Source organism: Aulonocara sp. 'chitande type north' Nkhata Bay, linkage group LG19 (genome assembly GCF_057382095.1).
Source record: "Aulonocara sp. 'chitande type north' Nkhata Bay isolate Kocher_YH1m ecotype deep benthic linkage group LG19, A_spYH_male_GT1.1, whole genome shotgun sequence".
NCBI classification, from domain to species: Eukaryota; Metazoa; Chordata; class Actinopteri; order Cichliformes; family Cichlidae; genus Aulonocara; species Aulonocara sp. 'chitande type north' Nkhata Bay.
Genome location: NC_141362.1, coordinates 24,361,911 through 24,386,742, shown reverse-complemented (window position 1 = coordinate 24,386,742; position 24,832 = coordinate 24,361,911). Strand labels below are relative to the sequence as shown.

Genomic DNA, 24,832 nt, shown 5'->3' with positions numbered 1-24,832 from the left:
ACATATCTGTTCATATCTGAACATTGTTTGAATTTAAAGAAATTTAGGCCACTGCAAAGGCTGCATATCTTGAAAGAAAGCCTGATCCAGCTTCAACCAAGAGCCTGAAATGATTAAACTTCTGAGTGTACTCTGTACTTTCCCTGTTTAATGCTAACCAGTTTTAATGTTTAAAGGAATTGTGTTTTGATTAGTGAAATCAAAACACAGGTTTTTTTTTTTATGTTTTCCGTTGGTTATTTCTGCATAACTGTTTACTTTTCAAATGATCTGTTCTTACCCTTTGTCGCCTGTGACTGCTGCTTTGTTAATGATGCACTGACCTCTCAATGCGTTATGATGAGGACTTGTACAATAGATAATGGGCAAAATGTTTAAATATGCATTGCATGCTTTTCTATAAAATAGTTGAAGCAGCTCACCCTGGGCAAGCAGCAATAAAAAGCATTTCAGACCTTTTTATTAATTAAACCATAATACTGCTGAAATTATATATGATGAATAAGCGTAAAATGCATAAAACCATACTGTGCACAAAAAGTACTTAAGTACTTCTTTGCTGGATTTTTCTCTATTGTCAACTACTTTCTTTTTGCACAACCTACGACTTCAAAGGTGCAAACTAGTTCGACTGCTGCTAAAAATATAAGAAATGTGTCAGTGAAAGTCACTATCAGCTTGCGAAATCTACGCTGCGTTCTCTATGAGGGCTCTCCTTGGCAAAACCTGCTCCACATGGCACAGGTCTGCGGTTTTGAGACCGTCATTTTCCTTAATGAAGCTATCCTGTGCAAACAGCACCCCCCGTCGACTCCTGTCTGTAAAGACAGGTGAGAGGTAGCAAGTTGAGAGGTCGGCTTCAGCTAGCTAAACGTTATGGCTGATGCTGCAAGTTTCTGTTTTAATAGTAAGTAAATGCTTTCGTATAAAGCGAAGCTGCCTCGGCTCCGTAATTAGAGCAGCAAATACTTCACGAAACAAAGCGGGTGCGAGGCAGTTTCAGCCGGTGTTCTACCGGCGCCAGCTCTCGTGTTCTGGCGGAGCTCCTCTTGCTAATGTTTGCTAGTTAGCTAGCTGCTAGTATGTCGCAACCCAGCGTTTGGACTTACCGGAGCTAACGTGACTAGCACACCCGCACCGATCGTTGATTGTGAAGGATAAGCACGAAAGGTGGGTATGTTTAAATTGTATGTGTTTCACAAAACTCGATGCATTAGCCATCACCATTGAAAGTCTAGTAGTTTACCTTAAGGTAGCTTCTCGTTTAATAAATGTAGCAGTTAGCGTGTACGTTGGGAGATGAGCTGTTCTGTAGCCAAGTGATTTTAAAGGCAGTTTGTGGAAAGGCAAAGTGGTGCTTGTATGGTTACCCCTTCCTCATAATGTGTTCACCGTAATAGAGCACACACTGTCAGAATGTAAACATTAGCGTCTCCATTAGCCAATCCATTTGACTGCAGTATCTCCTCGTGGTTTATTGCATTAAAGGCTGCTGCTAGGTCAATATTTACGTAGCAACATTATTATTTACAGATAAAATATGGCACAATTCTTAGCTTAAACTTAAATCTAGGCTAATCGAGGCTTTCTTTCTGGCTAAAGTCCTCCTTCCTTACTCGCCCCACCCTGGTATAGTGGAAAAAGTATGGTACGATCGATGGTCCATTAGCTACTTTTATTGTTGCTTTAAAGGTGGCGTAAGTTGCTGTCAGTTGCCCTTGTATGATATTAGTTAAAAGATATCGTAGTTTGGAAACACAGGTACCCAAAGTAACTGCATATCAGTTTCCTTTTCAGGCAGCCTTAGGGGTTAATACATTTCTATAATTTCAAAACAAACCAGCATATAGATTTTATCTGAGGCGATTGAGCTTTCCCCTTATCTAAAATAAAGACTTGCTTAACATGAGATTGTTATAGTTATTGATAACACTGCTCTACAAAAAGCTCTTTTTTGTTTGCTATTGGGCACCTCACACCTGCTTTTTATCTGTTTTTTTGTTCTTGTTTTTTACACTGATTTCAGAAGTACAACCAACTTGCGTCAGGTTTTTGAGATACACATCACTTTTGAATATCAATATAGCAACACAATATCTGGAATTTCAAGCATTTCCCCTACAAAATAGTTTTAATGTGTGTATTCTGAAAATAAACCAAAACACAACACCAGACAAAGACGCTAAAGCAAATTCCTGTCAATTTAGCTCAAAATTAAACATGTTAAACAATGTTTAATACATTTGCTTTTGCGCTTGACTTAGCAAGAACCAACAGTAGTCACCCATTATGCTAGGATTGAATTTTCCCTGATATCATTTTATTCTTGATGAAGACTTTCTTCCATGCTCATCGCTGATTTGGTGGGGGGAAAAGTCGAGATGAGTACGTAAGAAGTGCATCTAAAGTGAAGTTCTGCAGTCATTAGCTGAAATGCCTTTAGCATGTTATCCATAAGCTGAGCACAATTCTGTGATTTCCAAGAAAATTCTGGACAACCTGCACGAAGGCTTCCTATGCCGCTGATCCATTTGGCTTCTGAACTCATTGTCAAGCATCATTTCACCGATTTCAGGACCTTCCTTAATTTTGGCTACATTTTTCTTGGGACCAGACTTAGGCAGCTCCTTATTCAAAGTCCTTTGTCCAATATATCCACTATCCATTCTCTGCACAAGCCCAAACCATCTCAGCCTCGCCTTTCTAACTTTCTCTCAAATCCGCTCGACCAGAGTTGTGATTAAACAGATTTATACTTCAGCCTGAATAGTTTAGTTTGTGTGGAAGCAACTCTGTTTTCTTTGATTACCTGTTTGGAAAGCGCTTTTGTAGCCTTGCATTTTTTATTTATTTTCAGTTGTTGTTTTGGGTTTTTTTTGCATGTACAAAATAGTGCAATTAATTAATTAATTTACAATGTGGCATAATGTTGCAAGCTGCTTGCCACACCTCTTAAATGTGGTGCCAAAGAAAGATGGGAAGGACAGGAGCCAAGTGGGCACAAAATAAGAGAAGCGAGCAGGACTACTTAATATGTCTTCCTCACCTGCGTGCAGGAAGTATGCTTGCAAAGAATGTGGAAGTTGATTGACAAAAAATGGTTTTGTCACTAAAGTTTAGACCAGATTTTCCATCACATCCTCTTTGACAACAGCCACCAGCTTCCTCTATTAAGCCTTCTATAGTCAATTGTGTTTTTCCAGGAGCTTTTGTCACATTTCTGATACAACAAATGTATCCTGTGTATTGATTTTATGTTTATTATCTTCCCTCGCTGCTTTCTTTTTCTGCCCTTAGAATGAATATTTTGGTCCAAGTTTTGTGTGTGTGTGTGTGTTTGGGGAAATTATTTCAGGATCATTACTATGGTGATTAAATAAATGTTAAACCAACCAAGTAGACGGGAATAAATCAAACTCACAAGCAATGCTGGCCCTGGAGTATGAAAACAAGTTTCCCTGGATGTCTTGCACAAATAGTGTTACCAGGCCTCATGTGTATATGCCAAGCAGGAAAAAAACATGTTTATATAACAATTTAATTTTCATAATTCCACTCAGTTCTCACATCACTGGCTCCAGGTGTGTCAGGCCTTTTTACTGCATGTATGAATAGCCTTGTCTAGTTGTTTCAGCAGCCACCCAAGGGTGTGTGTTTTATTTGTGTGTGTGTGTGTGTGTGAGTGGAAAGGGACGTAGCCTAATTGTGGCAATTGTGCTGAGCAAGCTTGTTGTCCTCAGCCCTCTCATGCTTCACATTTTCCGTTGTTAAAACCAGCAACCCTTAAACCCTAAATGCCAACATAATCATGCACAAACACTCTTGGATTGCTTAAATGCAACTTCTGCCACTTTGATTGGTGCCATGAGACCTGCTGTGTCATGATGCCGCAGAAGGTGTCAACAAGGGCAGGATGATGAAAGTGTTGGGGAAGGTAGTCTGAACCAGAAGCCTGTACAGTCATAACAGTAATTGAGGTGTAAGGTGAGAGCTGAAGTTCACGTAAGAGAGGAAAACACCTGCAGGAGAAAATTGCTCCCAGTAGCACGAGCTCGGAGATGCCAGTGTCAGCAAGGGACTTGCTGTGCCTCTCCGTTTAAACCTTTCATCTTCTTAATAGTAATTTACCAGCTTTAGGGCTTAACTGTAAAACTAGTAAGTCTAAGATAAGATAAGATAGAACTTTATTAATCCCTCGGGTGGGTTCCTCTGGGAAATTCGACTTCCAAAAAGCACAGCAACGACCGAAGTCTTACAGATTATAAGGGTTTCCACGCCCTTCTCTGTAATGTACACAAATCATTTGGCATGGCTTTTTCTCATCGAGCATCAGAATCAGAATCAGAATCAGAATACTTTATTGATCCCTGGGGGAAATTATTATCAAATCAGGTTTGCCAAGCATGCAAAGGTGCATTACATCAAAATATTTGACACTTAGGTTACTTGCTTACGTGCGGTTTTAGTAGGTTAAAAACTACTAATACAGGAAGGTGTGTAATGTCTCAACTTGCCCAACTTCAATAGGCTTGTTTGAGATGAGCAAGGCTTGCGTGGAGATGATCACAAGCGATCCCTTGGAATGTTTTCTGGTTAGATTTCTGTCTAGTGACTCAGTCTGAAATCATGCAGATATCAGTAAAGATAACCTCACAGTATCTAGGTGACTGTACCCTGTATTGCTTTCCACCAAAACCTCGGGGTGTGGTGGAAAATGACAGGCTCCGTCTGATCAGCAATACAAAAACATTTCTAACTCCTTTCGTTAAATTAGTCAGACTTGTTTATGTTATCTTCTTTGCAGTCTGATAGTTTTCGTCTACAGAATAAATATTATAAATGTAATTATTTTTTTATTTATTGGCACAAAAGCTTTTTTTCAGTAAAGTAAAATAGCTTTTCCTTATATACCCAAATTCAGCACGTGTTAGAAGAAAAAATGTATCTTTTTAAAAATTGCACCAAGTGAAGTGCATAAAATAGTCTTTCCCTTCATTCATTGTACCTGATCTGAATAAAACTAATAGCAAAGTGCTTGACAGCTGTGAGATCCCTCTGTATTTCCCCAGTAGTGTTTTACATACGGCACTGGTATTTCCACTTTAGAAAAATAATTGTGTGCACCCTGCCATGGAGTGTATATGGTCTTCCCACAGCTACACAAGACACTTTCAATCAAAAGATGGCCAGCATCTTTTGACCAGTATGTTAAACCTTTCCCTGAAGCCATCGTTATGCTCCGTGTTTGGTTGACCCTTGCATCTTTGCCCAAATGCGACTCTGCGTTGGTGATTTCACTGCATCATTGCTCACTTTTATGGAAGTCCGAGCTGAACAGTGATTTTCTTGACCTGCCTGCAGTTTGTGCTTTGTTTTCAGGTGGCTGAATAAGTTACCTGTGTGGTTTTGCGGTGCAGACACAACTCTACAGCACTCTTTGCATATAATTTGTTCCTGGTTAACATCACTTGACCTAAATTTGCAATATTTCCGAACAGCAAATGACGATTCAATTCAAGGGAAAAGCTCTTTACCTCCTGCCGTGCCACACATTTGAATTTGGTTATGTATCTCTCTTTTAACGCACTTTTACTAAGCCCGTCTAGTCCAGGAAACCTGAAGCTGCACAGTGCAGGGAACAGCTGTGATTGGCTCATGGAGGCATGTTAATCTAGCGACCACTTGATTTGCTTTTACTTTCTATTGGCAGAGCATACATTTTCAGTGGCACTCAATCATGTTCCTTTAATTGTGAGAAGCCAGCATCATGATTGAGATTAACATTTTATTAATTGCACAGCCCTACTGTTAAGATACGCATGGACTGTGTTAGGGCTGTTCGATATAACGATATATATATCGGATGACGATATAAAAACGTCTATCATTTCATTTTACGCTATCGTTTGTTTCGTGGTGTCGCAAAATAAACTGTTTACGGCAATATTTTTTTCATCGTTTTGATGGTCACTGTAGTGGCTATATTAATTTCTTAAAGTTCTCTCTTTCTCTTATATTTAATATAACCACACTATGGACGGATAAGCGCCTGTTTTTATGCGTTGTGGTTAGCAACAACGACGGTAACAGCATCCCGTGTCCGCTTGTATATGTTCCACATAAACCTTTCACAATAAAGCTCAAGATCCTGTTGAGACTTTTCAAAATAAACGGAATAACGTGAAAGAGCAGATTATTTACAGATGAGAATTAAAAAAAGAGCCGCCAGGTGCTAAAAAATAAACCTTAGACTCAAACGTTAGAACGGGCTTTTCCCCGCAGCACGCTGTGTAATAAATACAAAGAAAACGGCGGCCGTTACAACTTATGTCTAAAAATGTATCGCTTCATGCATCGGTTAAAACACTCGACTCCAGCCACATGACGCGCAGCTGGAAACACTTCCCGCAAGACGAGCTGCCCGAGATTCACAGAATTTACAGAAAATGTTACATTTTTGTGATTTATATCGTTATCAGGACGATAGAATTTCTTATATTGGGATATGAGATTTTGGTCATATCGCACAGCCCTAGACTGTACAAGATTGTATCGCTTCTACTTTGCTGGTGTTTTGTTTTGTGTTTTTTTTGTTTTGTTTTTTTTTTTTTTTTACATTTTTTGATGCATTTACAACAAAACAATAGGCAGACAGCTAGTGCCAGCTACTCTGAAAAAATAGAAAGCACACTGTTTTGAGGCTTGATATCTTGTTGTTTATCTCCTGAAAAAAAAAAAATGCAGAGACCTTAGATCACTGTGTAGAATTTCTTTTCAGCCCAGCTGTTTTGTAAATGTAATCTCTGCATCTCTGTCTGCAAGATAAGGAGAATGAGCCTCACAAGTCACAACAATATGTAAACTATATACTTAAGGAATGGCATGACACAGTGTTGCTCCTCCACTATGACTGCCTGACAGATCAATAATGAACTCTTGTTTTGTGTTTAGTATCAGAAGGGATAGTACCAGCTTGGCCATGACATTTATTTTTAGCAGCAAACTGGTATAATGCTTGCTTTCATCGTGATCACACTGGCTGTAGATCACCCTAGAAACTTTTGTAAGACAGGTTTAGTTCATCTTAAATTAACCAACTATTTTGTATTTGATTGATCAAAAGACATTGGTCTACACTTTGTCGTTTTTTTCGAAAGGTGATTTTTTTTTTTTCATAAATATTGAATTTTTATGTCAATGCCTTGTGCAATAACAGGTGTTTAACATTTTTCAGGCTAATTCAGCCTTTTCCCAGGCTTTGGTGGAACCATACTAAGAAATACATGGAGGTCTCCAGTCTTGGTACTAATGCTGCATTCAGTGGACACGGGGAATCCACTCTTATCTCTCCCCAGGGAAAAAAATCAAACAAACAAGCCTTATTAGCTCATCTGTTTCTTCAGTTAAGTGATGGGGGTTGTTATTCATAAAATGGCTAAAAAGCAAACCAGGAGGCAGCCAAGAAATTACATAAATCAGTTAAATCCAATGAGATTCCTGATTAGATTTTCCAACCTTCCACTTCTGATGTGCCATTAATGCAGCATAAGAAGGGGTGTAATCAGGAAAACTAAGTGAAAACACCTGTGTGAAAGTTTGCGAAGCACAAATTAACATTCAACTTTCAATTACCATTGGAAGTTGAAATGTTTACCTCTCATATCTCTGAAAAGACAAGGGCTGAATTAAGTCCCTTTTACCTTGTGTTAGAGTGATGTGATTGTTCTTGAGCGTTTTGTTGTGATTTGACACCATTACAAAGTACATACAGCATCAGGTTTCAGTTTTGTTTGCAACCATGTCAATGACAGTTTGTACGTGGGCTTATAATGACTTCAAAGGATAATTTTCCTAACACAATAAAATGTGTGGTTTATCAAATTTTCCATTGGTTCATTATCATGTAATGTTTTAATGCTTCTTGGTAGCAGGGTTAGTGGGTCAAAGGTTCATTAGCGGCCTACAAATGTTCTCCTCGTGCCTGCATGGGCTCTCACCGGGTACTCCAACTTCCCCTGACAATCCAAAGACAATGGTGAATGATTGTGTGTCTTTCTTTGGAAGCCATGCAGCAGACTGGAGAGCTATCTATGGTGTACCCCACCTCTTGTCTTATGGTAACTAGGATAGGTTCTACCCACACTCCTGACCCCACCTACACCTGAGACCCTGAATCTGATAAGCAGAGGAAAAACTTTACAATACAATAAAGTTTAAGTGTGGTTCAACCAATTTTTCCACGAGTTTATCACCTTGTGATGTTTTTAGTGCAGTCAGTGGCTCAAAGGTTCAATAACAGCCGAAGTTTATGGTGTAGTTGTTTTTGTCATTTCCATTGTGAAGTTTTTAGTCTTGCTTTTTTTAACTACCGCTTCATAAAAGCACATTTTAAAAAATGTGTATATCTCATGAATAATAACCACTACCTGGAAATTACACAAATGAGTAAGTCTCTGTGTCCCAGTCTTTCACCATACTGAATCCATTCTTCCAGTTTGGAAGTACATGTACAGTATTGTGGAAAATTTGCAGCCACTTGTCATTTCTTGATAGTTTGTTTCCAAGTAACCAGTCCTCCTTGTAATTTCTAAAGTAGTCAGATGTGGCAAAAGTACAGACATTCTGTACTTATGTGGAAATACAGATATTAGTATTAAAATATACTCTAGTAAAAGCTGAAGTACTTATTCAACGAGTGAAAAGGTATAAGTTCTGAAATGTACTCTAAGCAAGAAAGTAAAAAGTAGCTCTCTGGGAGGATATTCTACCATCTATCTTTGTGCAAAGTTAACTGAACCTTGTGCTATATTAATACAATAATAAAATAATATTGGTAGATGAAACTTTATTTCAGTCTAAATTTTAATTCTACTGAATGCACTCAGTTTGAATCAGTTATGTAGAATATGAACAAACAATTGGAGAAAATAAAGAAATTCCTCTGTTTTCTGTTGCTTACAGAACAGAGGATGACTTTACCTTTAAACTGAAAAATGAGTACAGTTGGTGGTTAAAGTGGGATTCAACGCGTGGGGTTGTAGTGGCTCAATGTGGGGAAATGAGTAATAACTCTTAATGGTACAGGCTGTGATTAGGTGATCTGGGCCACTGCAGCTCTGAGGTTTACTCGTCTTTGTGGATTTGCACAACTGAATTCAACAAGATATAAGCACATGTCTCATGAGTTGTCTTGGCATCCTCTGTGATGACAGTATATTGTGCATGTTATTTTTATACTAGGCTGTATAAGGTTGGTATGAAGGTGGAATTGAGTGAATGAATCTAAGATTCATCAGCTTAACTTCAAATTCAACTGTGCTACACTTGATGTAACCGAATTCTCACCTTGAGCACCACAGCCACTGTGCACTAGTCACACACAGTTCTTTTTCTAACTTCGCTCGGTGTTTCACTATGGGAATCGCCTCGGCGTGACCAACTACGGAAGCTCCAATGACACCACGTCTGTCTATGACAGACCTGTCGAGCCGTGCTCAGGGCTCCGCCCCCTCGTACTAACACGGCCGACCAGCTCCTCCTAACTCATTCTCGCTTTCTTCCCGTGAGAAACTACTTTGAGCTCCCTCAGCGCATCCAGGCTAACTTGATTAGCTGCTTAACAGTTCTCAGGCGTCCCGTGTAGGAGTACGTCGCCGAACGCAGTTTTTCCGGTTCCAGTTTGGATCGTGCTGAGTAAGTCCTTTGAAAGAAGTGTACTTAGAGTTGCACTGTGGAACAGCAACCGCGTCAGGCGAGCTGTCCCAGCGGTTCCTGGTTTTAGTTAGCGAGGTAGCCGACGTTGTGTGACTCGGGCTAACGCGTTACGGCGAGCTGTTCGTTCAGTGTCCGGCTAGCATTAACTTGTTAGCAGGCCACGAACCACATTAGCGTCTCACTAGCATTAGCTTGTTGGTCGACGTAGGGTTCGGTTAGCATTAAGTTGCTAACGATATTGGCTAGCGGAGTGCAGCCAACGTGTCACGACGAGCTGACTCCCGCCGCGACTAGATCGGATTTAACACCCGCTGCTAGTCCTAGCTACTTACGGGCTAACGTGTCGAGACGAGCCTGGTGTAGCCTAGTCTCACCCCTTTCCGCTAACCATGTCTACGGCTCCTACTCCCGCCAAAAGGTCGGAGCCGAAGGCTAAAGAGGCTGCATCCCGCCCGTGCCCCGCATCATGCGGTGCCACCATCTCGGGCAGGGACCCTCATCCAATGTGCATCGTCTGTATGGGTGCCAAGCATGCTCAGGCTTCACTGGCGGACCCTCAGGGATGCCCACACTGTGCTTTGATGCCAGAGAAAGTCCTGGAAAGGAGGCTGAGAGTAGCAGTAACGAACAGTCAGGACCCCTGCCTGTTGGCTGCTACTGCTACGAGCGATATCCGTCATCCGCGAGCCTCCACAAGCTGGGCGGACATGATGGAAGAAGAGTCCCCGCTCATGCCCCCATCGTTCGAGGACCTCCTCGATCAAAACGTGGGCGAGCCGGGTGGCGAGGACGCGGAGGGCGATGCCGACTCCGACCTCCTCGACCTGGAGGACATGGATGAGGAACAGGAGGATGACTCTACCTTTCCTCCCCAGCAGTCCAGGCCACCGAGTGGGGCTGAAGTTGCACCCCTGGTGGACAGCAATTTGTACGAGGTCTGTAAACGGGCTGCTGCCAAGCTAGGCATCCCATGGCCAGCCGCCCAGGATGCCGAAGGGGCAGAACATGACTTGTATGACGGCAAGAGGCTCCCACCAGCCTTGCCGCCATCAAAGCAGCTTCTGCCAGCAGTCCCAGCCTGCATGAAAGAAATGAGTCGCTATTGGTCAAGCCCTTTTAAAAGCAAGCTTCCGACCAAGGGCTGCTCTAAGCTTGAGATCCAGGGGATGGGTGAACTGGGGCTGACTGAACCCCCAGCAGTGGAGCCTTCAGTGGCGTATCACCTTCACCCTAACCGCAGGGCAATCTCAGCTTCTTCTAGCATTTCTTTGCCCAACAAGATAGATCGCCTCATGGCATCTATTTATCAAAGGACATACAAATATGCTGCACAGTCAGTGTGCTCGCTTAATGCAGTCACACTGCTATCAGCATATCAGGCAGAAATTCTGGAAGACATGGGCCGTCAGCTTGACTCGGGTTCCCCGAACCCAGCCCTCTGGGATGAAATCTGCGTGGTTAATGATCTCATTCTTCGCTCCTCCAGGGGAGCAGTCCAAGGGTGTGGTCGCGTTATGGGCCTTGCAGTCTCGGGTGAGAGAGCCTTGTGGCTAAACCTGTCAGGCCTGGGTGATGCTCAGAAGGCTGAGGTCATGGATGCAGCCTATGACCCAACCAAGGGTCTCTTTGGCCCAGCCCTGGAGAGAATGAGAGAAACAAGCACCCGCAGAAAGCAGGAGGGTGAAGCATTCAATCTCTGCTTACCCAGAAAACCTAACTCTCAGCCCCAGCAGGTGGCAAGAGCTGGCTTTGCAGCAACAGCAGCAGCTGCGAGAGGGAGACAGAGTGGGGTCAGAATGCAGAGAGGAGCAGGAGGCCAGCAGGGTGCCCACCAGGCCAAGGTAGAGAACCGAAGACCTTGGGGCAAGCATTCCTTTGCAGCAGTTGCTGCAAAGAACAAGCCGTCACACCCCGGAGAGGGGAAAAAGAAGCGGTCAGCCTAGCACACCTGCAGCATTCTGTGTCACCCCTCTTTTCTTCCCCAAAGAGAAGGAAGGTGTTAGAAGGGGTAACCAAATCACTCCAAAGTTCAGGGTCTCCGGAAGTTTCCAGTTCACCAGGAGCACCCTCTCAGTCTCCTCCTCCAGTTCAGGGAGGACAGACTTGTGGACAAATGGCGCAGTGTCACCAAACACTTCTAAACACTCTGTCTGTGTCACCAAGCACTGCCCAGAGTCACCAGACACTTCAATGTGGTTTGGGGGTAACAAAAGAAATAAAACGTGCATTTCTGCAGCCAGGCAGTTTGCCAAGGGCAGAATGTCCCCCCAGTTTCAAAATAAAAACAAAAGAAAATCACTGCAATTTGTCTTTGTTCCCAGCGGGGGGAGCTCACGCTCTTCCCGAGGGGGAGAGCCCCAACTCCTTCCGGGAGACGGGGGTGACGTCACGCTACCGCTTCTTCAGAGGCCCGCTCGCAGAGCGGCTGGAGCGGTGGCGCGCATGCGCAGTTCATCCCTGGGTCTTGTCAACCATTTCCCATGGTTACAGACTACAGTTTGCGGCAAAACCACCGAGATTCGGCGGAGTGTTAGCTTCTGTGGCCAGTCGCGATTCAGCGAATGTGCTGGAGGAGGAAATATCCTCCCTGTTACACAAACAGGCGATCGGAGCGGTTCCGAGCGAAGAAGCTCAGCAGGGCTTTTACTCCCGCTATTTCCTCATCCCGAAAAAGGACGGAACGTCGCTCCGTCCTATTCTGGATCTGCGTGTGTTAAACAAGCATTTGAGAAAGTACACGTTCAGAATGCTCACACACAAGATGCTTTGTCGCTCAATTCACACAGGCGATTGGTTTGTTACAATCGACCTATCAGACGCATATTTTTACATCGCCATTTATCCTCCACACAGGAAATATCTCAGGTTCGCTTATCAGAGCGTAGCGTACGAGTTTCAAACTATCCCATTCGGGCTATCCTTAGCTCCGAGGGTGTTCAGCAAATGTGTGGAGGCAGCGCTGTCTCCGTTAAGGAACAGCGGCATCAGAATATTTTCTTACATAGACGATTATCTAATATGCTCACGATCGTGCGAGCAGGCGATCAAAGACTCCGAGGTGGTGGTGAATCACCTCACGGAGCTTGGGTTCACTATCAACCTGGAAAAGAGCCACTTGGAACCCGCACAGTTTACAGAGTATCTGGGGCTCAGAATAGACTCCATCTCTTATTGTATCGCACTTTCAGAGCGGAGGATCGCATCCTTCACTCACTGTCTTTCCCGTTTTCAGCTGGGGAAAGTCGTGCGGTTCCGACTCTGTCTCCGCCTCCTCGGCCTCATGGCCTCGGTGATATCGGTGGTACACTTGGGGCTGCTTATGATGAGAGATTTTCAGCGGTGGGTCGCTTCTCTGCAGCTGTGCCCTCGCCGACATCTCAGTCGTGGTGTAAAAATAACGCAGCCGTGTATTGCGGCTCTCCGGCCCTGGAGGAGCCCGACAGCTCTCGCGGCGGGGGTACCGCTCGGGGCAGTATCATCCAGGGTGACGCTGACCACAGATGCATCCCTGTCAGGTTGGGGTGCAACTATGATGGGCAGAGCAGTGAATGGCGTTTGGTCACAGAGACTCACTCTGAATCACATAAATGTGCTGGAGCTCCGCGCGGTGCTCCTAGCCTTACGGCATTTTCTGCCGTATCTCCGGGGTCAACATGTTTTAGTGAAAACAGACAACTCCACTGTAGTTGCTTATATCAACCGCCAGGGCGGCACCCGTTCCCGGCAGCTACACAGGTTAGCCAGGGAAATAATTATGTGGAGCAGCACTCGGCTCCTCTCCCTTCGGGCAACTCACGTGCCAGGAATTCTGAACAGGGGGGCGGACCTCCTGTCCAGAGGAAATCCACTGTTCGGAGAATGGAGGCTTCACCCACAGGTGGTGGAGCAGATTTGGCAGAGATACGGCCGGGCTGCTGTAGATCTCTTCGCCTCGCGAGAAAACACACAGTGCCCCCTGTTTTTCTCCCTGTCAGACGCACACGCGCCACTGGGCGTGGATGCGCTGGCCCATCCTTGGCCAAAAACTCTGCTGTATGCTTTCCCTCCCCTCAGCCTGATCTCCCCAACACTGATCAGAGTGAGGGATCAGGGGCTGTCTCTGATTTTAATAGCTCCACGGTGGCCATCCAAACACTGGATAGCAGAAATCATCCAGCTTCTGGTGGACGAGCCATGGCCACTCCCCATCCGCAGGGACCTTCTGTCTCAGGCGCGTGGGGAGATATACCATCCCCATCCAGACCAGGTTGCTCTCTGGGCCTGGCCCGTGAAAGGTGGAATTTGAAGGCAGCAGGCATGCCTCCGAAGGTTATTGAAACCATTCAGAATGCCAGAGCCTCCTCCACCCGTTCCATTTACAGCAGTAAATGGCGTGTTTTTGAAGAGTGGTGCCATGAAAAGCAGATTATCCCTTTTCAGTGTTCAGTGGTGGAGCTGTTGTGTTTTCTTCAAGACTTGCTGGACAAAAGGAAAGCTTTTTCCACTATAAAGGTCTATTTAGCAGCTATTTCAGCCTGCCACGTGGGGTTTGGTGATAAACCTGCTGGGCAGCACCCCCTTGTAGGTCACTTCATGAGAGGAGCGCGTCGAACGCTCCCAGTTTCTAGACCACTGGTCCCTTTATGGGATCTGTCAGTCGTTTTAGACGCCCTCTCCCACCACCCCTTTGAGCCTATTGGGGCAGTGGGGTTGAAGTTTCTCTCTCTTAAAACCACTCTGCTGTTGGCTCTAACCACAGCCAAGCGAGTTAGTGAATTACAGGCTCTGTCTATTCACCCCTCTTGTCTACAGTTGGCCCCGGGACTCACTAAAGCACTCCTGAGGCCTAACCCAGCCTTTGTCCCTAAAGTGTTGGAAACATCATACAGGTGCCCTACAGTAGAGCTCCTAGCTTTTCACCCCCCTCCATTCTCTTCCGAGAGGGAGCAGAGGCTGAACACTTTGTGCCCTGTCCGGGCCTTGGGGACTTATGTTGACAGAACAGCTGGATTCAGGAAGTCGGATCAGCTGTTTGTTTCCTGGGCCTCCCCTCACAAGGGCAGGCCCGTATCACGCCAGAGACTAGCTCATTGGATTGTAGAGGCCTTAGCTCTGGCTTATAGCTGTAAGGGCTTGCAGGCCCCCCTGGGACTCCGAGCACACTCCACTAGGGGTGTGGCCACATCCTGGGCGTTGTTCAGAGGTGTATCAGTCCAGGATATTTGTGCGGCAGCAAGCTGGGCTACGCCGCACACGTTTGTCCGGTTTTATCGGCTGGATGTTGCACAGTCATCCCTGGCTCAGACGGTGCTGGATTCTGGTGCCTCAGGTTCGACCTGAGATCCTGGAGTAGCACTGGAGAGTAGCTTCGGGAGCTGGCGCAATCCGGGAGTGGGCCATATCTCCCATAGTGAAACACCGAGCGAAGTTAGAAAAAGAACGTTGGGTTACTTAACGTAATCCCTGGTTCTTTGATAACAGAGTGAGGTGTTTCACCAACACTTCCCTCCTTGCTTAGGCACGGAAAGAAATCTGCTTGGAATGAGTTAGGAGCTGGTCGGCCGTGTTAGTACGAGGGGGCGGAGCCCTGAGCACGGCTCGACAGGTCTGTCATAGACAGACGTGGTGTCATTGGAGCTTCCGTAGTTGGTCACGCCGAGGCGATTCCCATAGTGAAACACCTCACTCTGTTATCAAAGAACCAGGGATTACGTTAAGTAACCCAACGTTCTTTGCTTTAAATCCATCACAGTACGGCAAATCTAAATTGTTTATGCTGCACTAAGCTGCAGAGTATTTTCATGCCGCTTTTGAATAACACAAACTTGGCATACCTCAGTTTGTTTTGCAGAACGCTTCACAATATGAAAAGTCATTGCTTCACATATACAGATAACATCTGACATAAAAAAATCAGGACTTGCATGTAAGCTTTCAAGTTCCAGTTGATCAACTATCATGAGCAGTTATTACCTTTAAATAGAATTCTCTCTTCTTCCTCTCCGGTCCCGTCTTTCTCTATCTTGAGTGGTTTTAGTTCTCATTCTCTCCCCTGTGAAATATAGCAGCTGTAGCTTTTAAGGTAGAAGGCATATTGTGACAAACTGCACAGAAACAATTTGTGGGTTTGCTGATGTTTGTTGAGGTGATAGAAATTTTGCATTTTTTTACCTGCCACGTAAAAAAAGGTATTCCCTTTATACTCACTCCTCTTTCTTAGAGCTAGCTAAATACTGAAGTACCACAACTGCAAATTATGGACATCTGCACTTGTTCCAGGCCCACTTTAACTCCTAACTATGGCACACCGTTTTGCCTCTTTGATCCCTTTTTATGCAATGTCGCCTGGTGATTAATATACAAATAGGACTGGCTTTCATGTGTTGTTTAGGCTCAAATCAGTTTGCTGTTTGAAGACCTGCAGTGACGTGAAATAATAACTCCCCTTAAATGTTAAACCAAAAACCAGGAGCCTGTTTTGAAAATGTAAGGAGTAGAAAGTAAAGATATTTGTTTAAAAATGTAGGGAGTAAAAGTAAAAAGTTGTCAGAAAAATAACTACTCAATTACAGAAAATTCTAAGTAAGTAAGTATTTGTACTCATTACTTCTAACCTTTAAAAGTAGTCTTTAGGTTCTTTACTTTATACACTGGCTACTTTTTCACTCATTTCATTCCATTCTATTCCTTGGTAGACCAGTTAACACTAACTTATAAAATAATTCAAGCATAAAAAAGGTCCCTAATGCAAGGGATGAAGAAACAAGTAAAAGTGGAGTGTAACACAATTTTTGGGCCATTTTCTCCAGCTAGCGGGCAGCGCAGCACATGTTGCTTTCTATGTGAAAGGGGCTTAAGTACGCTTGGGCAAGATGCGGAACCCTAAATTGCCCCATCGGAGTAGGAATGTTAGATAGAAAGGCACATAGCTGTAGAAAAAAAGTGCTTGTGTGAATTGAATAAGGCATGTTGTATAAAGCGTTTTGAATGCTAGAGTAGAAAAGAGCAGAAAAGTACAATATATGAACCAGTCCATCCACTGTTTGCCCCATCAGAAATGGTCTCAGTGGACTGAACCAAAGATCACTAGCAATCACTGGAAAAATCGGTGGCAATCAATCTTATAGCACCTTCGTTCAAATAGTCATCAGTTTGGAGGTTAAGGAGAGAGGTACAACAGCAAGCAGCTACAGCAATCTGTTAAACATGGTGGAGGCTTTGTCATGATTTGGGTATGTAGACAAAACTGATGGGATTATGAACACTGAAAAGGACTGTCAGGTTTTCCATCATCCATCATACAGTACCATCTGGAAAGCATCTGACTAGCAATAGCTTCATTATTAAGCATGACAGTGATCCTAAGCACACACCCAATGCAGTAAAAACATACCTAGCATTCCTAATCAGTTGAGACTTTCAATGTAAGAGTATCATTTTCCAGCCTTTTTTGCTTTCAGTGTCTTAACACTCCATATATTGCCATATTGATTGCATCCAAGTTCCTGTTACAATATTTTAATTCTTCTGTTCTGTTCCTGATTATACTTGAGTGATAGTTTAAGATCTTCATTCAACAAAGCCATTTTATTAAGAATAACAGAAAGTTTCTCCAGCAGTACATTCAGTGAATAATTCCAAAACCACAACAAAACGTGATTTAGTGACTGTGCACCCACAATCTGTCACCCACAGACCAAAAGGTTCCCCCATTTACATTCCACCCTAGGAATGTCTGCCCTGGATTTTCCACTGTTTGTGGGTAAATATATTAAAAGAGCAACAGAACTGCAATCTTTGCTTTTGGCGAGACCGCTAAAAACCACATTTGTTTCATATTATCAATGTTCTTCTTCTTAGCTTCTTTCCATAGCAGAGATCCAAGTCTGGAATACAGTGACTGTCATCATCCACCCACTTAATAAAACAGTGTTTCTTTAAAACTGTTATGTTTATTCTGTATGGACTTGTACTCAGCTAATCTTGTCTTGTTCATCTCTTGCAGATGGCTGTGTCAGTGCGGGGCCTGTACTTTGTGGTGACCCTGTTTTTGGGTAGTTTCTTCGGGAGCGTCTTCATGCTGGGGCCAGTTTTACCCCTCATGTTGTTGTCTCCTGCTTGGTACCGCTGGCTCAGTGATCGAATTGTGGCTACCTGGCTCACCCTACCTGTGGTGCGTACACCAGCTTACCCTTTTCTTAACCTACTTGTGTGCGACAGATGGTCTTAAGTTACCTGTGCATAGGCTGATGAAAATATGCCTTTTCTCTTAATTTGTCAAAACTATACTTCATTTATTCCAATTATGCCTGAGAACAAGGCAAAGGTCTTGTGTATCATGACTGCAACAATTGATGATCGTATACCTGCTCGTTATCAGATGAAACACAAGGTGGTGCCATGTAAAATCACCTGTGATTGGTTATATGACCATGAACAATGGCAATAATATCCAACCAGTACCAGTATCTTATTATCTTCTCATTCTTTTGGCTCTTTTACCTCTTCCTAGTTCCGCCTCCTCCCTTTCTATGATTTTCCTGTCATCATCCTTGACCACCTTCCTATCTGTCACCCTCGCTTCCCTTTCGGTTCTTTTATGCTCCCTCCATCCTTGTCTCTCTTTTCTAGTCCTTGCTGGAGCTAGTATTTGGAGTGAAGGTGGTAATAACAGGTGATGGTTTCATTCCCGGAGAGCGGAGCGTGATCATCATGAACCACCGTACCCGCCTGGACTGGATGTTCCTTTGGTGTTGTCTGCTCAGGTACAGCTACCTTCGTCTGGAAAAGATCTGCCTCAAGGCTGCGCTTAAGGCTGTTCCTGGCTTTGGTGGGTATACAGTGGGTGCCTTGCCCTTTCCTACACACAAAGACACTCGTGTACACTTACACAAACTATAATGTAATATATGCTGAAAGAGGAGATAAAACCATTAAGACTGACTTGGCTGAATGTAAATATAAAAGAGGAACATTATGATGTAAAGTTAGAGCACTAATGTGTTATACAAGTTCAGCTCCTACTTTAAGATGTTAGCCAGTTTACCTTGATAAGCAGACATGTGACAACTTAATATTTGCTTTGCAGGTTGGGCAATGCAGGTTGCCTGCTTTGTCTTCATTCAGCGTCGTTGGGAGGAGGACAAGAAGCATTTGGAGAACATGCTGGACTACTTTTGTGACATCAGAGAGCCCTTACAGTTGCTGCTCTTCCCAGAAGGCACCGACCTTACCGGTGAAGTGTAAACCTTGCAGTGTTTAATTCATTCATGGGGCAGTCTGTCCATATTTCAGTTATTACTCTGAAAATGTGTTACCCACCAGTCGGCTTCCAGAGCTCAGCGTAGCGCTCCACCTGTTGCATGCCTTTGCGCTCGACACTGTTATGCAAACACAATTTCAGAGTGATAAGACATATCTAAATCTCTTGTCACTGCCATTTCTGCAAGAATGCTCTGATCTCTCGGTCTAAGCAAGAGTGACACTTGTGCCTAAAGGCCCTTCAGATCCCATTTGAGCCAGTCAAAGTCCTGAGTAGCATTACTGGGAGAAGCTTAACTCCCATTTACATATCATGATGTCATGTTGAGCTGAATGTAGTTACATCATAATTAGCCAGTAGGGTCTAAGTATTACTTTACAGTTGGTGTTATGTTTGCACCCTTGCGAGTGTGTTTGCAAGTAAGCCTCTTAGACTTCAAGGCTTGATTTGACGCAAGAAACAAGGGGATATATACACGGTATGTTGACTTCTTACGTGGAAGTTCATTAGTCCCACACTGCTTATCCTAGAGGCATACAGACTAAAGGATCAAGGTCAGAGCAAACTTTTTAATAAAGCTTTTAAAACTGAATTGAATAAGAGACTGTGTAGGAATGACAAACAGCTTTGTTTAAGAGAACAGGTGTGATCAACAGAGCTGTCTGTTGTCTGAGTACTCTGTCTGAATTTGCTTCTTGTTGCATAATATAACTTATGAGTCATGTTATAGTTTACATGTTCCAGCAACAAGTTCCCGAGGAATGTTTGGCTAATAAATAGTCACCTTTCCTGTGTTTATGCCCCCCCATGGATTTTTATAAATGGATAAATGTTTATCTTTAGTGGGTGTATTAATGAATCTAATCATATCCCGTAACCCATGTTGTTATTGTTACTTCTATTTTTATAATAGTACACTGGAATTTTTTGATTATGTATCCCCATGAGTTCGGCTGTTGTTATTATTAAGGCTATCTAATATGCAACAGTTAATCTTGTCCATGGTATTTTGGTTTGACAGTATAAATTTCATCGTAAAGGTACTCTAAGTTTAATAGTTTTAAAGTACAAAGTCAAAATGAATACAGACAGCTAATACTCCTAGCATCTTAAAACAATTCTTGGTTTATTTACCTTATTTTTTGTGCCTACATAAAGGTTTATGCACTCTTCTTAAAGCAGTCATATGATACAAACTTAGAGTCTTGATTGCATCCCAGTAAAAACATTTATCCTGGAGAGAATGAGTAACATGATATGTTTTTACAGAGTTTTTACTCAAGTTTTATGGTGTGTGTCTTCTGCAGAAAATACAAGGGCAAAGAGCGACGCGTTTGCTGCACAGAACAGCCTGCCGAAGTTTGAGTATGTTCTTCATCCCCGCACCACAGGATTCACCTTCATTGTGGACCGACTACGAAAAGGTCAGCTTTGAAGGACATTAACAGCTTCTGAAATCATCTACATTAAACACGTGACCGATTTACTTGTAATAGACACGTTAAGGATAGTTGGCAGCCAGACAGTGTAATGCGTTCACATGAAAATAACCAGGACACAAAGCCTGTCATGAGGACGGAAATATTTTATCTCTAAAACCAACTGAAAATGACACGCTGCTACGATGACTGTACTTATTCCACTGACGCTGTTCATACAAGGAGGGATTATACCTGTTATTCTTCAGAGTCTCAGACATATGCTTTCATCCCAATGCCAGTCATTACAGCTACCCGATATTATCATATTTCTGTGTGAGCTCAACCTGGCAGTCTTCCAAAGGTCTTAAATACCATCTCTGGTCCTGCTGTCTCACCCCCCCCACCACCCCACCAACCCTGCATGCTCAGCAGTGACACAGACTCTCCAAGCAGGTGTTGTGAAACACTGTGATATCGTCAGACTAAGCCAATTTTCATCTCCCTTTCTTTATGCCACTGACTGACATACTCATGCTGATCATGTTCTCCCTGTCCATATCCACTGTTCCCCTCTAAGCTCTATTTTTACTGTGAGAGCAGGCGCTTGCGGGTGTCATCCTGTGCTTTTGGTAATCTATTTTGTTCCCCCTGTGTATACAAGGGCACTGTAGATCAGTGATGACGGTAGTTTTAAAACGGCGAGTTACTGGATAATTGGAGGTGTCTGAGTAACTGGGCCAGTGAACTAGTGTGGTTTTGTAAGAGAGATAATAATTCTCCCTGCAGTGGCTTGTCTTCATGTCTAAAAGATTTACTGTTTGTGGTTCTGGATCGGAAGTAGAGTTTTTCACACTTCTAAATGAATTTGCTTTCATCTTTTTAAAATAGTAAGTCGTGTTATTCTCCCATTCATCATTTTAAATTGTACTTGTTTTTTACTTTTTTCCTAGGTGATAATTTGGATGCCGTCCATGACATTACAGTCGCCTACCCTAAGAACATCCCACAGACAGAACGCCACCTCATATCCGGCCATTTCCCACGTGAGATCCATTTCCATGTCCGGCGCTATCCAGTGTCTGCACTTCCCACCTCTTCCTCTGACTTAGAATCTTGGTGTCGGGAGCGCTGGGCTGAAAAGGAGGTCCGGTTACGGGACTTTTACTCAGGGCAGCCCCGCGCCTTTGACAGGGATGGCATTGCACGAGTACCACCCTGTAAGTCAGAGCTGCGAGTTACTCTGATCAAAGCGGCCTCGCTGCTGTATTGGAGCAGCTTCATTGCTCTGTGTTTCACTGGCCTGTGGCTCTGGGCTCCTTTCAGGCTTTACTTCCTGATCATGGTTGGAGTGTACATAGCTCAGCACAAGCGCTTTGGAGGGCTTGAGATGCTGGAGATGGCCTGCCATCGATACTGGAAGTCGATGTCTGCTGATGTCAGTGAGAACAATAAATTGCTAGATGGAAAAATGAAGTGAGGAAATACAGTTGCGAATGAACAATGACGTGTTACCACCTGTACTCAGCAAAGACTGAGGACTCATTTGTCTACACTTGTTCAGTCCAGTGAGCTAAAGGATCCCATGGTGGGACCTAGTGCTCCATGCCTTAGAAAGACAAAAATAAGTGCACCCACGATGGTATGCATGGCTTCAGTGGAAAGAGCTTTCTGGGGGGGGGGGGAAGGAATGTTAACCATATTAAACTGTGTTGGGTTTAGGGAATTCATCGTAAATGATGTATCACTTGCCCTTTCTGTGACTTTTCTTGTGTAATCACTGTTATTTAGCTTGCCGTCTGTCCATTTTTATCCGTTTCATGTAGTAGGTGTTTATCATGGTTTGTTGTTTGGGACCTCGGTATGGACCTGTGTCAGAAAATACTGCTGTTGGTATTTGTCATACTTGTTAGATATTCATATTTTTGAAATGTATTTTATTGTATGCTGTAATAATTTTTTTAAATCATGAATGGAGCAGAGCCATAGTACAGAACGTGTATGTATGATGATTTGACTTCTGCTAATATTCACATTAGCAGTATAAGCTGGATTGTTTAAATCAATCAGCTTCTGTTAGAAGTGTTCAGCAAGGGGGAAAAAAGGACAGATGTAATTCCCAGAGAGTTATTAAGGCACATATGAGTAAAACTGTTTACGTTTAGTGGGTATAATTACCCTTTTAGCCTATATGGTGGTTTCACTGTATATGTCTCAATTGCTCAAGTCAATATGACAATGCAGCTTTTCCATGTAAACCCAGCAGTGAGAAAAGCAAATGTCAACTTTAAAAACAAAAAGCAATCAAAAGCAAGTAGTCTGTCATGTGAGGAAGCGGTAGATCTACATGTCAGTGGCAGGGTTGCCTGTAGCTATATTGAGGCAGCACTTGTATTATTATCAAAATTAAAGATCTGACTGATAAGTCTGGCTTACTGTAGAAGCAGATGGGCTTTGTGCCCTTTCTGGGGATGAAGAGACACCTTGTAGAGACGGGATGTGTGTGGTGCTGGGGTGGAAGAATGTCCTGTTGGGACAACGTTACCCCTCAATGTGCAGGGTGGCACAGAGAACCAGACTTGGAGTGGAAAACTGGCCCTGAACTCAACCTAATCCAAAAAAGCCCTGTAATGCCCACCACTGCTGGTATCCCTCTCCAGAGGACTGGCATTGATGCGCCGGCTAAACTCAATTAGCAAATGACAGCTGAGAAAGCGACTCCAGTTGTGCCAAAAAAGGAGTGAAATTGAAAGAAGATTGAAGCAGTTCTTCAGCTGCATGTTTCACCTCTTGTTCTCTTTGCCTTTGCTCTCTGTTCAAACTCAATTACATTTTTACTTGAGTGAGTAAAGAAGCTTTTTGTGTTTGGAGGTCTACAGCAGTTTCTGTAACACTGTGAAATGTGTGATCTAGCTGACGACTTCAATCCACTTTTGAAGTACTAATTGTCTGGCACACAACAGAGTCGACAATGGGGTCTTTTTTTGTTTTGTTTGGTTTATGCAAATCCGAAGCTCCTCGAGTTTATGTCAAAAGGGGCTGTTTCTAGTCACTGTGATATAGTTTTGTTAACAACTCGATCATCAGCATGTTTGTTTACCAAATATGGTACTATATAAATGTTTTGTTTTTTCAAACCACTTAAAACTCCCAAACCAGCTGGAAATCTGTCTCTTTCACCTGTGCCGTTTTGTGTTGCTCATTTTTACATTTACTTGTCGATGCTGGACCTCTTTAAAAATCACTGTCCTCAGGTAAACGCAGTGGACACTGTTATGAGTCAGTCTTTTAAATGAAGAGATATATATCTAAATAAATATGCTGTATCGACTCACTGATGTCTCCCGTCATCTTTTGTTTTTTTAAGTTTAGGAAATGTTGACTCCCAACTTAAGTAGTAACGGCGCTTTTGGTGCCCCAGTGTCATGTGATCGGCAGTTTCATTCATTGCATTTTTTTTCCACTGCAGTCCTTTAATCTTGCATGTCCTGTAACAACTACTGTATTGCAGTGGATGACTCAACAAGACCTTGAATGCTCATGTTGCACAACACTAAGGATGGAAGACCGTCCTGCCTTGTGTGTTTTGTGCGCATACACAAACACTCATATACATGTCACAAATATACATGTCACACACATTCTAGTCTACCATAGACAACCAAAAAGGTCAGGAGCTTTGAAGGTGAAGTGCAGTCGCCATAGTAACTAATGTTGACTCCCTTGTCTCCTGGCAACAGTATGTGGAGTGATGTCAGTGGAAAGCATGCCATTTTCTCCCAGTGACAGAATGATGTCACTCCTTTTGTGTGTGTGAAGAGAGAGCTGGAAAGAAAAGTTTATTTCTATATTATACATATCTGCTCTCCTGTGGGCACGGGAGAGCGGGCAGACACATCCAGTCGAATTAAAGACAAAAAGTGAGGACATACTAAATTAGCTGTCCGCAGATGATGAATCATTGGACAATTACAGATGCATTTATCCACCCACTTTTTCTCTTGCCCCACCCCCTCACCCCTCGCTTTTCCACCTCTTCATCTGAATGTATCTTCGTCTGTATCTGAATATAACTTCAAAATTGCCCTGATGGGTTTGACAGTGGGTGGAAGGAAGATGGATGATTCGCATAGGCTATCATCTACCTTTTTTCTCTCAATTAGATTAGCTTCCAAAAGTCGGACTCTTTTATTAGAACAGTACTTTGATGGATATGTAGGAGGCATCTGGGGTCAAAGTTTTCAGGAAACTCAGTATCCCAAATTTCTCCCCTAGAGCACTTGTACAAATAGAAATACAGCCATCTTACATAAAGATTGTCACATCTAGACTATCTAGTTGCATGCAGGCTAATAGGATCAAGACAGTGTAATTATCCTTATCTAGCCGGATAGCTTTTTCAATAACGACTGCAGCAGACAATCCAGAGGTTAGGCACAGCCGAAGTCACTGAATTATA

The 24,832-nt window shown here is 43.3% G+C and overlaps 2 protein-coding genes across 2 annotated transcripts; both read left to right on the top strand.

Moving 5' to 3' along the window:
• The first annotated feature begins 777 nt into the window (after positions 1-777).
• On the top strand, positions 778-23,707 carry lclat1 (lysocardiolipin acyltransferase 1). The gene is made up of 6 exons (XM_086275132.1): positions 778-1,170; positions 17,699-17,866; positions 18,325-18,523; positions 18,782-18,928; positions 20,263-20,379; positions 21,327-23,707. Exons 2-6 carry the CDS (start codon positions 17,699-17,701, stop codon positions 21,851-21,853), a joined length of 1,158 nt encoding a protein of 385 aa, XP_086131258.1. The 5' UTR covers positions 778-1,170; the 3' UTR covers positions 21,854-23,707.
• On the top strand, positions 12,718-15,033 carry LOC147307096 (uncharacterized). The gene has a single exon (XM_086274277.1). The coding sequence runs from the start codon at positions 12,733-12,735 to the stop codon at positions 15,031-15,033; it is 2,301 nt and encodes a 766-aa protein (XP_086130403.1). The 5' UTR covers positions 12,718-12,732.
• Positions 23,708-24,832: the final 1,125 nt, after the last annotated feature.

Coding starts and splice junctions, on each gene's coding strand:
- lclat1 (XM_086275132.1), top strand. CDS start 17,699: ATGGCTGTGTCAGTGCGGGGCCTGTACTTTGTGGTGACCCTGTTTTTG. Junction 17,867..18,324: donor CCTGGCTCACCCTACCTGTG/GTGCGTACACCA, acceptor TCTCTTTTCTAG/TCCTTGCTGGAGCTAGTATT. Junction 18,524..18,781: donor TAAGGCTGTTCCTGGCTTTG/GTGGGTATACAG, acceptor TTTGCTTTGCAG/GTTGGGCAATGCAGGTTGCC.
- LOC147307096 (XM_086274277.1), top strand. CDS start 12,733: ATGCTCACGATCGTGCGAGCAGGCGATCAAAGACTCCGAGGTGGTGGT.